At 40.5% G+C, this 15991-nt stretch overlaps 1 protein-coding gene across 1 annotated transcript in view; it reads left to right on the plus strand.

Annotated features, from left to right (window-relative positions):
* The window catches only part of LOC117546060 (thrombospondin-4-B-like), a 34555-nt gene extending 23343 nt beyond the window's left edge, over nt 1–11212 (plus strand). Inside the window, exons 14-22 of the mRNA XM_034216143.1 lie at nt 1661–1779; nt 2831–2883; nt 4689–4882; nt 6846–7024; nt 7869–7917; nt 8006–8202; nt 9491–9663; nt 10238–10377; nt 10617–11212. Coding sequence (XP_034072034.1) covers nt 1661–1779; nt 2831–2883; nt 4689–4882; nt 6846–7024; nt 7869–7917; nt 8006–8202; nt 9491–9663; nt 10238–10377; nt 10617–10675 — 1163 coding nt within the window. The 3' untranslated portion in view covers nt 10676–11212. The remainder of the gene's footprint in view (nt 1–1660; nt 1780–2830; nt 2884–4688; nt 4883–6845; nt 7025–7868; nt 7918–8005; nt 8203–9490; nt 9664–10237; nt 10378–10616) is intronic.
* The last annotated feature ends 4779 nt before the right edge of the window (nt 11213–15991 follow it).

Consider the following 15991-nt stretch of genomic DNA (forward strand, 5'->3'; position numbering starts at 1 on the left):
CAACATGTAAGAAGTAGAAAGTACAGGTATTTGAGTTCAACATGTAAGAAGTAGAAAGTACAGGTATTTGTGTTCAACATGTAAGAAGTAGAAAGTACAGGTATTTGTGTTCAACATGTAAGAAGTAGAAAGTACAGGTATTTGTGTTCAACATGTAAGAAGTAGAAAGTACAGGTATTTGTGTTCAACATGTAAGAAGTAGAAAGTACAGGTATTTGTGTTCAACATGTGAGAAGTAGAAAGTACAGGTATTTGAGTTCAACATGTAAGAAGTAGAAAGTACAGGTATTTGGGTTCAAAATGTAAGAAGCCAAAGTAAAAAGTCGTCAGAAAAATAAGTAGTGGAGTAAAGTACTGATACCAGAAAAGTGTATTTAAGTACAGTAACGAAGTATTAGTACTCAACTACTTCCCACCTCTGAGTGTATATATCATGGTATAGAACCAGGGGTAGGGAAAGTACTCTTGTAGTAAAAGTAGAATTTGAATTTGAAGCCAAAAGTTAAGTCTTTAATTGCTTGTTTTGTCCAAAAACCAAATATATTTCGATGAAAATCATAGCAGCACAGTAAATATTACAAAACTGGGACTGATAGCTTAGCATAGTATCTGTAAAGGGAAAACATATTTATATAGCAAGACTGTGATTGTTAGAAATACAAGTAACTTTACTCTAAAATGCATTTAATATATACTATTATGTTCCCTTTTTCCTATATATCTGTTATTATATCCTACCTATTTTGGAAAGAAAGCAAAGTGATCCCCTACATCCACTCCCTGTTGGCCTCATACACACGAATATTCACCAGAAATGTGATGAAATTAATATCCAGTGGATTTCAAAAACAAGCCCAGGCTTCTGCTAAATAAAAAATATAAAGTCCAAGTCCTACCTTTCGGCCTCTGAGGGTCTGCTGCTGCCCCCCTGCGGTGGATAAAAGCAGCATCTGAACACAGAGGAGGTTTAACTGCATGGGAAATACAACAGTGCAACCAAGTGGTGGAAGTTCAGATTACACGCTGTTATCTGTCGAGGAGAATGAGTGTTAAACATATCTATGTGCATTATTATTCAATTAAATACAATTCAGTGATTGAGACTTTGAAAATTAAAAAAAGTAGGAATGTATTTCTTATAATCGATTTATTTTTTAAATGTATTAGAGCCTTTTCAATGTAATTGATTAAGAGTATATTAGAGATTAGATATTGACCTGCAACACTTCTAAAAATGCCCCTAAAAAATCAATTTAAGAAAAAAAACGTAAATACAAGAAAATCTAGATTAATTTTAAAAGCTATAATAAAAATCTAAAAAAGTATTGAAATCTAGATTATTATTATTAGATATCATTGGAAGTACTATGTATTAATACAAATTAAGTTTGTTGTGCATCACGTCAAGGTCTGACTGTAACTCATCTGATTTAAAAAAAAAGTCGTTCTTGTATTTCTTTTCGCACCATTTATAGGAACAAGTAATCATAAAAATGCTCATAAATCTTTCCTAAGAGTCTCAAATAAGTGACAATGATAACAGATAATACCCTCCATCTCTCCCTTTCACCTCTGTTAAACCTGACAGTTCTCTAACCCCCTGCTGTCACACTGACTGTTTAATAACTCTCTCTCTCTCCTCTTGTTTCTCCGGCACCAGGCCTGAAGAACTTCCTGGATAACTGCCAGCTCGTCCAGAACCGAGACCAGCTGGACCGAGACGGAGACGGAGTGGGAGACGCCTGCGACAGCTGCCCCGACACGCCCAACCCAAACCAGGTAGGACTCATCATGTAACCGGTGTCGATTCGCGGTGTCTGCGTTGTGTTTATGTCGTTGAAGGATGAGACCCGAGTCAGCATACATTTGAGCCGATCTCCGTTTATTCACTGACTGACAACAGATATATATACAACAACTCAGTCGTTATTAAATTAGTTTTCCCCTCACACCGATTCTTCTCACGTGGAACATATTCACCAAAAGGGAAGAGGAAAACATGAGGGACACAATATGAAGAGGGGAAGTCCACACAAAAATTATCTTCTGAGTACAGTGACTGAATTTTGGAGGTTTCGCCCACTGATTTCAGACCTCGTCAGGTATTTAACGTTTAATAAATGAAGAACACAGAATTATTAAATACAGAACACAGAATTTGTGTGATTATACTATACAAATACATCTAACACTAAACACCACTGCATATTTACAACTGTTACACTCAGACACAGATGGGCCGACACATCTTTAGAAATACAAATAAATAAACCAACCAGTGCTGAAAAACATTGTTGGCTTGTGTGCCTTAAAAATATCACATCTCATCTATCAGACCGAGGAAGTTAGTAGTTGCTTTTTAGATTCAGTATTTACACAAAAACTTAGAAAACCTTACAAACTACCTCCAAATAAAAACCTTGCTCCTGGTTGTGATGGAAAATATTTCCCCAACACTGGTGACATTCCAGACACTAAACTTTAAGAAGCTTCACAAATTGATATCAAAACGTCTCAGCTAGTTTTAATGTAATGATATTTTGTAGACACAAATAGGTACAAGTCTACAAATATTCGACCCTAATAGAGTATGTTCACGTTACATTACATTACATGTCACTTACATACATTCAATACTGTGAACATTCCCCAAAAGTGTCTCTCCCAGGGACACAACGACATGCTGAATGCAGTGGGGACTGAACCAAAGATCAACGCATTACCCCACTGAGCCACAGCTGTAGTGATACTTTTATAAAATGAATGGATAATCAAAGTACTTCATGTGTGAGAAAAATGCTTTTAGTAAAAATCTCTGCTCTTGTTTCAGTCTGACATTGACAACGACTTGGTGGGAGACTCCTGTGACACGAACCAGGACAGGTAATAATACTCTCTATTCCTGCAGATATATAAACTTATTTCCACCTTTACTGACTACATGTGATTGTGTTTCCTCCCCTCAGAGATGTACACACATCCTTTACTCAAGTAGAAGTACAGATACTCGTGTTTAAAAATACTCTGGTGAAAGTAGAAGTACTGACTAAACTTATTTACTCAAGTCAAAGTAAAGAGGCTTTGAAATGTACTTCAGTAAAAAGTACCCATAACTAGCAGCTGTTTTAAAGAGTACCTGACCTCCCTTTATATTAATAGAACATGTCATTGTTAGCTAATGAATGTTTCCATGCTGAACAACGGCAACATGACAACGTTTCCATTGGTCCCTCTTCTTTAGAGAAGACCAGGAAATGATGGATACACGGATCGTGTTCAAATCAATAGGCACGCAATGACTCTAAAGAATAATGATCACGCATCAAACACACATTCAGACTAAAGGAACCAGCTGTTTGGAAAATGAGAGAAGTAGAAAGTACAGGTATTTGAGTTCAACATGTAAGAAGTAGAAAGTACAGGTATTTGAGTTCAACATGTAAGAAGTAGAAAGTACAGGTATTTGAGTTCAACATGTAAGAAGTAGAAAGTACAGGTATTTGAGTTCAACATGTAAGAAGTAGAAAGTACAGGTATTTGAGATCAACATGTAAGAAGTAGAAAGTACAGGTATTTGTGTTCAACATGTAAGAAGTAGAAAGTACAGGTATTTGGGTTCAACATGTAAGAAGTAGAAAGTACAGGTATTTGTGTTCAACATGTAAGAAGTAGAAAGTACAGGTATTTGAGTTCAACATGTAAGAAGTAGAAAGTACAGGTATTTGTGTTCAACATGTGAGAAGTAGAAAGTACAGGTATTTGAGTTCAACATGTAAGAAGTAGAAAGTACAGGTATTTGAGTTCAACATGTGAGAAGTAGAAAGTACAGGTATTTGTGTTCAACATGTAAGAAGTAGAAAGTACAGGTATTTGAGTTCACCATGTAAGAAGTAGAAAGTACAGGTATTTGTGTTCAACATGTAAGAAGTAGAAAGTACAGGTATTTGTGTTCAACATGTAAGAAGTAGAAAGTACAGGTATTTGGGTTCAACATGTAAGAAGTAGAAAGTACAGGTATTTGGGTTCAACATGTAAGAAGTAGAAAGTACAGGTATTTGAGTTCACCATGTAAGAAGTAGAAAGTACAGGTATTTAGGTTCAACATGTAAGAAGTAGAAAGTACAGGTATTTGTGTTCAACATGTAAGAAGTAGAAAGTACAGGTATTTGAGTTCAACATGTAAGAAGTAGAAAGTACAGGTATTTGAGTTCAACATGTAAGAAGTAGAAAGTACAGGTATTTGTGTTCAACATGTAAGAAGTAGAAAGTACAGGTATTTGTGTTCAACATGTAAGAAGTAGAAAGTACAGGTATTTGTGTTCAACATGTAAGAAGTAGAAAGTACAGGTATTTGTGTTCAACATGTAAGAAGTAGAAAGTACAGGTATTTGAGTTCAACATGTAAGAAGTAGAAAGTACAGGTATTTGTGTTCAACATGTAAGAAGTAGAAAGTACAGGTATTTGTGTTCAACATGTAAGAAGTAGAAAGTACAGGTATTTGAGTTCAACATGTAAGAAGTAGCTGGTACAGGTATTTGGTTTCAACATGTAAGAAGTCAAAGTAAAAAGTACAGTAACGAAGTATTTGTACTCTACACCTATTCCTGCAGATATATAAACTTATTTCCACTAGTTTCTCTCCTACATTCTTTAATGTCGTCATGTGATCATTTCTCTTCCCCCACAGTGATGGCGACGGTCACCAGGACACGAAGGATAACTGCCCCTTCGTGATAAACAGCTCTCAGGTCGACACCGATAAAGACGGGCTCGGAGACGAGTGTGATGATGACGATGATAATGACGGGATCCCAGACAGCATCCCCCCGGGACCCGATAACTGCCGGCTGGTGCCCAACCCCGACCAGATCGACGACAACGGTGAGTCTCAAACACACTGAAATGTGCTCTTAAAAGGTGGGGTAGGTAATTCACTTCAGAAACACTTTTTGTTATATTCCATGGAATGCTCTTAACATCCCGATAGCAATGAATATTATCTTAAATACTTTGACAATAAATATATAAAAAAATGTCATCTGTGGAAGCCGTGGTACTGTAACGGCCCGTCCACACAGCGGCGTGCGTTGAAGCTTCCAACGCTTCTGCCCATTCACTTTGAATGGGGTGACGTCACTTTTAGCAGAACTGCATTTTGGGAAGCGACGTGGAGCGTTGCTGGCGTCAGCCAATGAAATCCCGTTTATGCAAATCTGCCAGTACAAGCGCTAGCCAATCAAACCGCGTGTATGCTGGGAGAGACTACGCAGGTCATTTCCTCATATTCAAAAAAATGGAGGGAAATTCATTATAGCGGTAGTGAATCACCCGGTGCTGTATGATCAGTCTCTGTTCATCTACCGGGATACAAACCGGAGGAGCGAGGCATGGAGGGAGGTGGCAGAGACAGTGGGTGAAACTGGTAGGTTTTCGCCTGTTTGGGGATTTTATATCCAGTTTACTTCGTTTTAACATTGCTATTGCTTTGTATGTCGGGGGCGGGAGATTCATGTGATTGGTTGTTGGTCGCGTTGCTCGCAAAAAATCCCCAAGCTTCAGACACGCCCACCTCCAAGCGTCAACGCACGCTGCTGTGTGGACGCTCCGTAAAAAGCACGACCAATCATCTGAGCCGGCTAAAGTAACTGGATGGCCTACCTGCCTGTCAGCCTTCCATCTGGGCACAGCTTTGATCGTGCCCTCATTGGTCATGTGCGCGTTCGTGTGTGTTGGAGGAGGGGCTCTGTGAGGCAGTCTGAAGGAAGGGGCAGATTTTTCTCGGCTGCGTACTTTCAAATTCTAGCGCACTCGAGCTGGTTTCTCCATTCCTACCTACCCTACCTTTAATGTCTTTCATTTTTGTAAAGCACTTTGAATTGCCTTGCCTTGAAAACCCCCCAGGGAAAACAATCTGGTGATCCATCTACTAAATCTGATATAAAAGTACATTTGTGTTTTTAATATCGGTAAAAAATGTGAAAAATATATTTGACCAGGATAATCTTTCTTAATCCCTTTAGAAAATATGATTATATTTATTATATATTATTATAATAATGCCTACTAGTACCAAAAAAAAGTGTTGACATGTGAAAAAATCAATAGTTTTGCCAGGAAAATATTTCAAAATCCCTAAAAAAAGGATAATAATCCCTAAAACATATGGTTTGAAAAGTGACAGGTTGAAAAACTAAAGTGTTTGACAGGATAATATCACTGAGCAACAATTTTCCACCCCTGCAAATACTTTTAAAAGAAGGTTTCGGCCTTTTGTATTTGGTCAAGATGCCACCAGACATTCACACAGTGGCCAATCAGAGCATCAGCTTCTATTCGTAAAAACATGTTTGAGTTTTCAATGAAGCTCATTCACAGCATTCTGCAGCGTATCATAACCCCGGTGTAGAGGAACACAAATATTTTCTTTTTCATGTAATAATCCAAAACATCAGACGAATCAAACACCAAAGGAGTGCTTCAGAAACTCCAGGGTGTATTTTTCACAAGCAGCATTTCTATTCTGAAAGCACACTCACACAGCAGGGTGCCAACGAGAGGCAGCTTCAATAAAACCTCTCATATAAACAAATGCAACACCGGGCTTTGTAGTTTTTACCAAAGAGAGAACCTTTGAGGCACTTTTTGGCAGCGTAGTTTGGATATGTTTGCCCTTTTTGACATTTGCATGGAAGCCAGTCTGAATCCTCCTGACAGGATAACAAACACACTTATTTTAACGCATAACGATATTTGTTAGTTCCTTTTTACTGAAGCTAAGACATGAATCGTCTTTCTTACTTTAAGATCATTTTAATTCAACCCTAAACCCTCTGTTCTCCCGCAGGTGATGGCGTTGGAGACGTGTGTGAGTCGGACTTCGATCAGGACAAAGTGATCGACAGGATTGATAACTGTCCTGAGAACGCGGAGGTGACGCTGACCGACTTCAGGGCGTATCAGACGGTGGTGCTGGACCCCGAGGGCGACGCTCAGATAGACCCCAACTGGGTGGTGTTGAACCAGGTGTGACTCCTCTCTGTATATACAGTGGCTACAAGTTACAGCAGCTATAAGCTATACTTTTAACAAGGTTCTTTATTGTCAAACTAACATAGCTACAGAGTAATTATGTCGTTGAAAACCTTAGGTCACAGGCTTCTCCAACAATGCAACACAATAACACAGATAAGCAGGCAATAGATTAAGAAACAGCCAATGTGAGAGGCTTTTTTTTGTACGGAGAATAATTACTTGAATTAGTTTTGGATCATTGTTCATCCGTCCATCACGCAATAGCCCTTTTGCTTCTCTACTCTCGTCGCTCTTAAAGTGATTTAAGCTCAAATTCTCTCGCGTTGTGCACGACCTGCTCGGCAGCCAGCAGAAGACGGTTAGAGATGGTTTCAACACAGTGGAGAAAATTGAAGAAAAGCCACTATTTTGACAGATATTTAAATCAGGCGTTTGTGGAGAACTAAAACGGACCTAAAAGAGAGTGCACTAACTTCATTAAGGGCCATAAAAATGACTAAGTAAATATAAATGTTGTTATATAACTTGTAAATGGAAAGGTAATTGAAAGGTATATGGCAATGGTGTATTTACAGATAGTTTTGCTGCCAAAAGTTGCCCAAAAATAATCAGTTATTATTACAGATTTCAGAGCTGAAGAGCAATGAATTTCAGTAAACTGCATAAAAAAAACGCTATCTCCGACTTCCCGCTGAATAAAAGCAGTTCCGTGCTACTTGCGTTTTCAACCTACAGAACATGCTCGTCTAAATGGAGCTTTCATCTATCGCTCAAACCTAAATGTGCAATGCATGGCAAAGACCTCCTCATCAACAACTCTCTTTTCCTCACCCAGGGAATGGAGATCGTGCAGACCATGAACAGTGACCCAGGACTTGCTGTTGGTAAGACATACAGTATATCCTCCCATTCGTCACTGAAATCACAACGTCTCAACACAAACACTAAACTGATTCCACTTCCTGTCGCCAGGTTACACTGCGTTCAGCGGCGTGGACTTCGAGGGGACCTTCCACGTGAACACGGTGACCGACGACGACTACGCCGGCTTCATCTTCGGCTACCAGGACTCCTCCTCGTTCTACGTGGTGATGTGGAAGCAGACGGAGCAGACGTACTGGCAGGCGACGCCCTTCAGAGCCGTGGCCGAGCCCGGCATCCAGCTCAAGGTGAAAGATAACATGAGATAAGATAAGAAGTATTTATTGATCCCAATTTGGGGAAATGTTGCGTTGCAGCACCATTAAGGGAACTCAGAACTTCCGTGTGCAATATAAATACCCCATGCCACAGGACACATTTAAAGGTCTCCTATCATGCTATGTTTCATCAATATATTATAGATCTCAGATATATACAATCATCTCTATGAAGTGTTTTGCTCAAAAAACAGATCACCCATTCTCAGTGCAGATTCTAGAGTCTGTGGGGGCCCTAGGCAAACATTCACTGGGGACCCCTCAAACCCCCCCCCCCCGGAGCAGAAGAAGCAGCATTTGACGGCGCGCTGTGCATGGGGCCACCTTGAGGGGGTTTCCCGACATGTCGTTGCAGTAAATTAAAGGGTGTTTCATGTTGTCGTTGCTGTGGACCTTCTTAATCTACCTTCTTTGGGGGCCCCCTTCTGGTCCGGGCCCCCAAGCAGCTGCCTGCCTTGGCGGCCCTGCCCATTCTAGCCTCATATCCCTCTATTTCAGCCCTGTTACTAAAGTGCTGATTATGGGTCCGTAGCAGAGGTCGAGTTAACCGAATTTTGATGACGGATTTTTTTTAACAATGACGAAAAAATCTGAAAGCAGTCCGTCATTTTGACAGATTAGAACAAACTCGGAAAAGCGCCAAAGTTTCCCCGCAGCGAGGCTCCGGTGTTATGCCGTGTTATGCATGCCCTCCAAAAAGGAAATGATACCGTTTCCAAACCTAAGTAATGCCTGCTCAGAATTCTACTGAGATACTCAGCTAAATGCTGCCGTGATTAAACGCCACATCAAGGATTCTCTCTGAAACAGTCTGGAGCTCAACTTGTTTACCACAAGTTGAGTTCCTTTGTACTTCCTGCTTCTTCACACACATGCTCTCCAGTACAGGTTAGCTCTGAGTGTTAGCGATGCTAATGTAAACACCGACCATATTACGTCCAAAACAGTCAGGCATTGTTTCTGATAGCAACGTTTCTGATTGGGCCGTGGGTCCACATTTCAGATATTACGTCATATCGGACGCAAATCTGGATCAGCTCCGTTGTTCCCCGTTTTTAGAGATTTGGGTACGGAGGAAAAGAGAGAGGGTTTTATTTCCTGACGCTGCGTGAGTTCCCTGACACACCGGGGACACATGTTGATGGAGAGAAGACATCACAAAGTGCATTTTGCTTGATAGGTCCCCTTTAACACACACTGTATGCCTCTCTCCTGACTGTCTGCCCCCTCCTCCGTTATCTCTCTCTCTCTTCATCAGGCGGTGAAGTCTCGCTCGGGCCCTGGAGAGCACCTGAGGAACTCTCTGTGGCACACCGGAGACACCAACGATCAGGTGCGTCTGCTGTGGAAAGACCCCAGGAACGTGGGCTGGAAGGACAAGGTGTCGTACAGATGGTACCTGCAGCACCGCCCGCAGGTCGGATACATCAGGTACGAGAAAACACGTGCTAGATACTCGACGTATAGCACATATCAGAACTAGATGTCCAGGGGATGTCCATAGCAGAAGTGTAGTAGACATTACCAATACTGGTGAAATCTCAAGATGCCTTTTTGTGGTTTTACAATTAAACTATGGAGTCTTAAAGTAAAAGCAGGGTTGGAGTTATGTGGGAGCCAATAAGGAGGGTCTGAGCTCCCATAAGGAGGGGTCTGAGCTCCTATGAAAGTGGGGGTCTGTGGGGGTTGCTATACATTACCAACAACCATTATTTTAATCACAAATAACGCATTTTTCAATGTAATGAGTATTATTTACGTTAACGAGGTAAATCGGCTAAAAGAAAAACATGTTTTCCAAAAGAACTACACATCGTATTCTCTCTTGAATGACAATATGCCTGCACTTCACCTCCAAGGTATATACATATCCCCCGTTATCTACGTTATTACCCGGCTGTTATTGATATATTGATCTCCGCCCCTTAGTTTTAAAGACCCCCATGAAGCTCAGATTATAACTAGAACCCTGGGTAAAAGGTAAACATGTTGTGTTTTTGTTTAGGGTGCGGTTTTATGAAGGAACCCAGCTGGTGGCGGACTCTGGCGTAACGATCGACACGACCATGAGAGGAGGGCGACTCGGAGTGTTCTGTTTCTCTCAGGAAAATATCATCTGGTCCAATCTGAAATACCGCTGCAATGGTAATAAACAGATCCACATATTTGATTACTTTCTCACCTTTTGAATGCCTGTGATTGCATGCTATGGAGCACTCGTCTCTGTTTAAATATATATCTTCTGAAACTCCTACATATCTTGTGTCTGAAAAGTAGGACAGCATTTTAATGACGATGCATAAAAAGACGACAGGTGTGAGTATTATTAGTTCGTCCTCGGTCGACTTCATCTCGTCTCGTTAAACTTTCTCTCACTTCTGCAGACACAATCCCCGAGGACTTCCAGGAGTTCAGCACTCAGCACGGCGGAGACGCGCACTGAAGACACAACAGATCTCTAAAGACTGCTCCTCAGTGTGAATGTGAGAGAGGGTTTGAGTGTGTGTGTGTGTTTGTAGATGTGTGTGAGAGTGTGTACAGTTCAGTGCATACATGACCAAACTTTTTGAGCATATTACCTTCTTTTTTATCGACTGTTTACTCATCTCTTCCTCCAGCTGAGCTTGGTATGCTGAACATTGTAAGTTATAATGGTGTTTAATGAACATAATGCAGCATATCACATGGATATATTTTCAAAATAAAAGGTTACTTCTTTATAAAAACAGTATTTTCTCACACAGATGTGTTTAGCTTAATTTTGGGAGCATTATAAACTTGTTCAAACAGCTGGAAAGAAACGTTTTGTAACATTTTGATTGCAAACAGGTTGTTTTTGTTTTGTACAATTCAAATTACAGACTGTTCCTTGTCTCACTTCCTGTAGAAGATGAACCTAAAGCTCATGTTTTCTCTTTCCAACATCATTTCATGTCTATGTTCTCATGAACCTGGTCAAAATAAAGTGATTTAAAGAGTCCTCTCCTCTGATGTTCAGGTGTATATCAGTATGTGGTGTCTCTACTTTAAAGAGTCCTCTCCTGCTCATGTTCAGGTGTATATCAGTATGTAGTGTCTCTACTTTAAAGAGTCCTCTCCTGCTGATGTTCAGGTGTATATCAGTATGTAGTGTCTCTACTTTAAAGAGTCCTCTCCTGCTGATGTTCAGGTGTATATCAGTATGTAGTGTCTCTACTTTAAAGGGTCCTCTCCTGCTGATGTTCAGGTGTATGTCAGTATGTAGTGTCTCTACTTTAAAGAGTCCTCTCCTGCTGATGTTCAGGTGTATATCAGCATGTAGTGTCTCTACTTTAAAGAGTCCTCTTCTGCTGATGTTCAGGTGTATATCAGCATGTAGTGTCTCTACTTTAAAGAGTCCTCTCCTGCTGATGTTCAGGTGTATATCAGTATGTAGTGTCTCTACTTTAAAGAGTCCTCTCCTGCTGATGTTCAGGTGTATATCAGTATGTAGTGTCTCTACTTTAAAGAGTCCTCTCCTGCTAATGTTCAGGTGTATATCAGCATGTAGTGTCTCTACTTTAAAGAGTCCTCTCCTGCTGATGTTCAGGTGTATATCAGTATGTAGTGTCTCTACTTTAAAGAGTCCTCTCCTGCTGATGTTCAGGTGTATATCAGCATGTAGTGTCTCTACTTTAAAGAGTCCTCTCCTGCTGATGTTCAGGTGTATATCAGTATGTAGTGTCTCTACTTTAAAGAGTCCTCTCCTGCTGATGTTCAGGTGTATATCAGTATGTAGTGTCTCTACTTTAAAGAGTCCTCTCCTGCTGATGTTCAGGTGTATATCAGCATGTAGTGTCTCTACTTTAAAGAGTCCTCTCCTGCTGATGTTCAGGTGTATATCAGTATGTAGTGTCTCTACTTTAAAGAGTCCTCTCCTGCTGATGTCCAGGTGTATATCAGCATGTAGTGTCTCTACTTTAAAGGGTCCTCTCCTGCTGATGTCCAGGTGTATATCAGCATGTAGTGTCTCTACTTTAAAGAGTCCTCTCCTGCTGATGTTCAGGTGTATATCAGTGTGTAGTGTCTCTACTATAAAGAGTCCTCTCCTGCTGATGTTCAGGTGTATGTCAGTATGTAGTGTCTCTACTTTAAAGAGTCCTCTCCTGCTGATGTTCAGGTGTATATCAGCATGTAGTGTCTCTACTTTAAAGAGTCCTCTCCTGCTGATGTTCAGGTGTATATCAGCATGTAGTGTCTCTACTTTAAAGAGTCCTCTCCTGCTGATGTTCAGGTGTATATCAGTATGTAGTGTCTCTACTTTAAAGAGTCCTCTCCTGCTGATGTTCAGGTGTATATCAGCATGTAGTGTCTCTACTTTAAAGAGTCCTCTCCAGCTGATGTTCAGGTGTATATCAGCATGTAGTGTCTCTACTTTAAAGAGTCCTCTCCAGCTGATGTTCAGGTGTATATCAGTATGTAGTGTCTCTACTTTAAAGAGTCCTCTCCTGCTGATGTGCAGGTGTATATCAGTATGTAGTGTCTCTACTTTAAAGAGTCCTCTCCTGCTGATGTGCAGGTGTATATCAGTATGTAGTGTCTCTACTTTAAAGAGTCCTCTCCTGCTGATGTTCAGGTGTATATCAGCATGTAGTGTCTCTACTTTAAAGAGTCCTCTCCTGCTGATGTTCAGGTGTATATCAGTATGTAGTGTCTCTACTTTAAAGAGTCCTCTCCTGCTGATGTTCAGGTGTATATCAGCATGTAGTGTCTCTACTTTAAAGGGTCCTCTCCTGCTGATGTTCAGGTGTATATCAGTATGTAGTGTCTCTACTTTAAAGAGTCCTCTCCTGCTGATGTTCAGGTGTATATCAGTATGTAGTGTCTCTACTTTAAAGAGTCCTCTCCTGCTGATGTTCAGGTGTATATCAGTATGTAGTGTCTCTACTTTAAAGAGTCCTCTCCTGCTGATGTTCAGGTGTATATCAGTATGTAGTGTCTCTACTTTAAAGAGTCCTCTCCTGCTGATGTTCAGGTGTATATCAGTATGTAGTATCTCTACTTTAAAGAGTCCTCTCCTGCTGATGTTCAGGTGTATATCAGCATGTAGTGTCTCTACTTTAAAGGGTCCTCTCCTGCTGATGTTCAGGTGTATGTCAGTATGTAGTGTCTCTACTTTAAAGAGTCCTCTCCTGCTGATGTTCAGGTGTATATCAGCATGTAGTGTCTCTACTTTAAAGAGTCCTCTCCTGCTGATGTTCAGGTGTATATCAGCATGTAGTGTCTCTACTTTAAAGAGTCCTCTCCTGCTGATGTTCAGGTGTATATCAGTATGTAGTGTCTCTACTTTAAAGAGTCCTCTCCTGCTGATGTTCAGGTGTATATCAGCATGTAGTGTCTCTACTTTAAAGAGTCCTCTCCAGCTGATGTTCAGGTGTATATCAGCATGTAGTGTCTCTACTTTAAAGAGTCCTCTCCAGCTGATGTTCAGGTGTATATCAGTATGTAGTGTCTCTACTTTAAAGAGTCCTCTCCTGCTGATGTGCAGGTGTATATCAGTATGTAGTGTCTCTACTTTAAAGAGTCCTCTCCTGCTGATGTGCAGGTGTATATCAGTATGTAGTGTCTCTACTTTAAAGAGTCCTCTCCTGCTGATGTTCAGGTGTATATCAGTATGTAGTGTCTCTACTTTAAAGAGTCCTCTCCTGCTGATGTGCAGGTGTATATCAGTATGTAGTGTCTCTACTTTAAAGGGTCCTCTCCTGCTGATGTTCAGGTGTATGTCAGTATGTAGTGTCTCTACTTTAAAGAGTCCTCTCCTGCTGATGTTCATGTAGTATATCAGCATGTAGTGTCTCTACTTTAAAGAGTCCTCTCCTGCTGATGTTCAGGTGTATATCAGCATGTAGTGTCTCTACTTTAAAGAGTCCTCTCCTGCTGATGTTCAGGTGTATATCAGTATGTAGTGTCTCTACTTTAAAGAGTCCTCTCCTGCTGATGTTCAGGTGTATATCAGCATGTAGTGTCTCTACTTTAAAGAGTCCTCTCCAGCTGATGTTCAGGTGTATATCAGCATGTAGTGTCTCTACTTTAAAGAGTCCTCTCCAGCTGATGTTCAGGTGTATATCAGTATGTAGTGTCTCTACTTTAAAGAGTCCTCTCCTGCTGATGTGCAGGTGTATATCAGTATGTAGTGTCTCTACTTTAAAGAGTCCTCTCCTGCTGATGTGCAGGTGTATATCAGTATGTAGTGTCTCTACTTTAAAGAGTCCTCTCCTGCTGATGTTCAGGTGTATATCAGTATGTAGTGTCTCTACTTTAAAGAGTCCTCTCCTGCTGATGTTCAGGTGTATATCAGCATGTAGTGTCTCTACTTTAAAGGGTCCTCTCCTGCTGATGTTCAGGTGTATGTCAGTATGTAGTGTCTCTACTTTAAAGAGTCCTCTCCTGCTGATGTTCAGGTGTATATCAGCATGTAGTGTCTCTACTTTAAAGAGTCCTCTCCTGCTGATGTTCAGGTGTATATCAGTATGTAGTGTCTCTACTTTAAAGAAACCCCATAGCCCCCCTGCCATTCTTAAAAGGTAATAAACTATGAATATGTCATACTCACTTAACGGGAAGAAACTCAGCTAACGGACGATATTAACCATTTTTACCGAAACAAAACACAAGTCTCACAAGAAGCATCTAAATGAGCCCTGAGCGAAAAAATGCTTACGCAGTTAGCACAGAACTCTAGGTATAAATACGTTATTACTTATCGGATCTGCACAAGCACAAGCTTTGCTAGCAAGCTGAGATTCCACAGATTCCAGACATATAAGTATCATCACTGAGCGATCAGAACTCACGACAGGGGAAGCAAAACCAGACAACACACGACGTAGCTTTAGGTAGCAAAACACGGAGATATGCTCACCTTTTGCTGTTATTCTGATCAAAAGTCGTGTTCAATGGCATTAAAACGAGATAAACGCGGCTGAAGGTTAATCCAATGTGTCCGTCACTTTGAAAAAGTTACTGATAATCCATCATTCCAATTTTATGTCAAAAACTGAGTTTTCATATTAGCTGCTACCAGAGTGTATGACAGCTTCCTGTTTTGGGGGAAAACGCATCACTCTCACTCCTCAATGAAAATGTTTAGATGGATTTAGGAACCTCCCCTCGATTCCATTGGCTCTAACGGTTAAAAACAGATGTCAATCATCAAAATCGACCGAGGGGGGCCAGAGAGAGGTCAAATCCACCCAAATTACCCCAGAAGTGTTTTGCTAAATCTCTCTAAAAAGGTCAAATTTCACTTATTTTGCATCAATCTTTATACAGAGTACTTATTATATGTTATAGTTTGGATTCCTAAAGCTTTTAGTCGACTATCCCATCATTCAAGGGGGGTTTTCACTATAAGTCATGTCTTTTTTTTAGACGGACACTATAATTTAAATTTTTTCAATATGTTCAATCTGAATTTACTTTAAAATAAAAAAATGCTATATTGATTCTGACTCTTCTACATCCAACTCACAGGTTTATCATTGCTTTGAGAAAAAAGATTATTAATTTACCCCTTTTAGAAGGGAAGATATAGTCATTTGTTCTGGGAATGTCATTTTCGAGCCTGAGGCCTGGAAAACAGGCTCAGGGCTCAACGGGTTAAACCAGATCATGTAGCCACACATACTGGTCAATCAAACCACTTTAATGCATGAACTGATCCCCCACAACAAACTAAAGCTACCTTCATGAAATTGGCACATTTCATTCAGCTCAGAGAGTGATTCTCCAGAAACAAAGG

Source organism: Gymnodraco acuticeps, unplaced genomic scaffold (assembly GCF_902827175.1).
Source record: "Gymnodraco acuticeps unplaced genomic scaffold, fGymAcu1.1, whole genome shotgun sequence".
NCBI classification, from domain to species: domain Eukaryota; kingdom Metazoa; phylum Chordata; class Actinopteri; order Perciformes; family Bathydraconidae; genus Gymnodraco; species Gymnodraco acuticeps.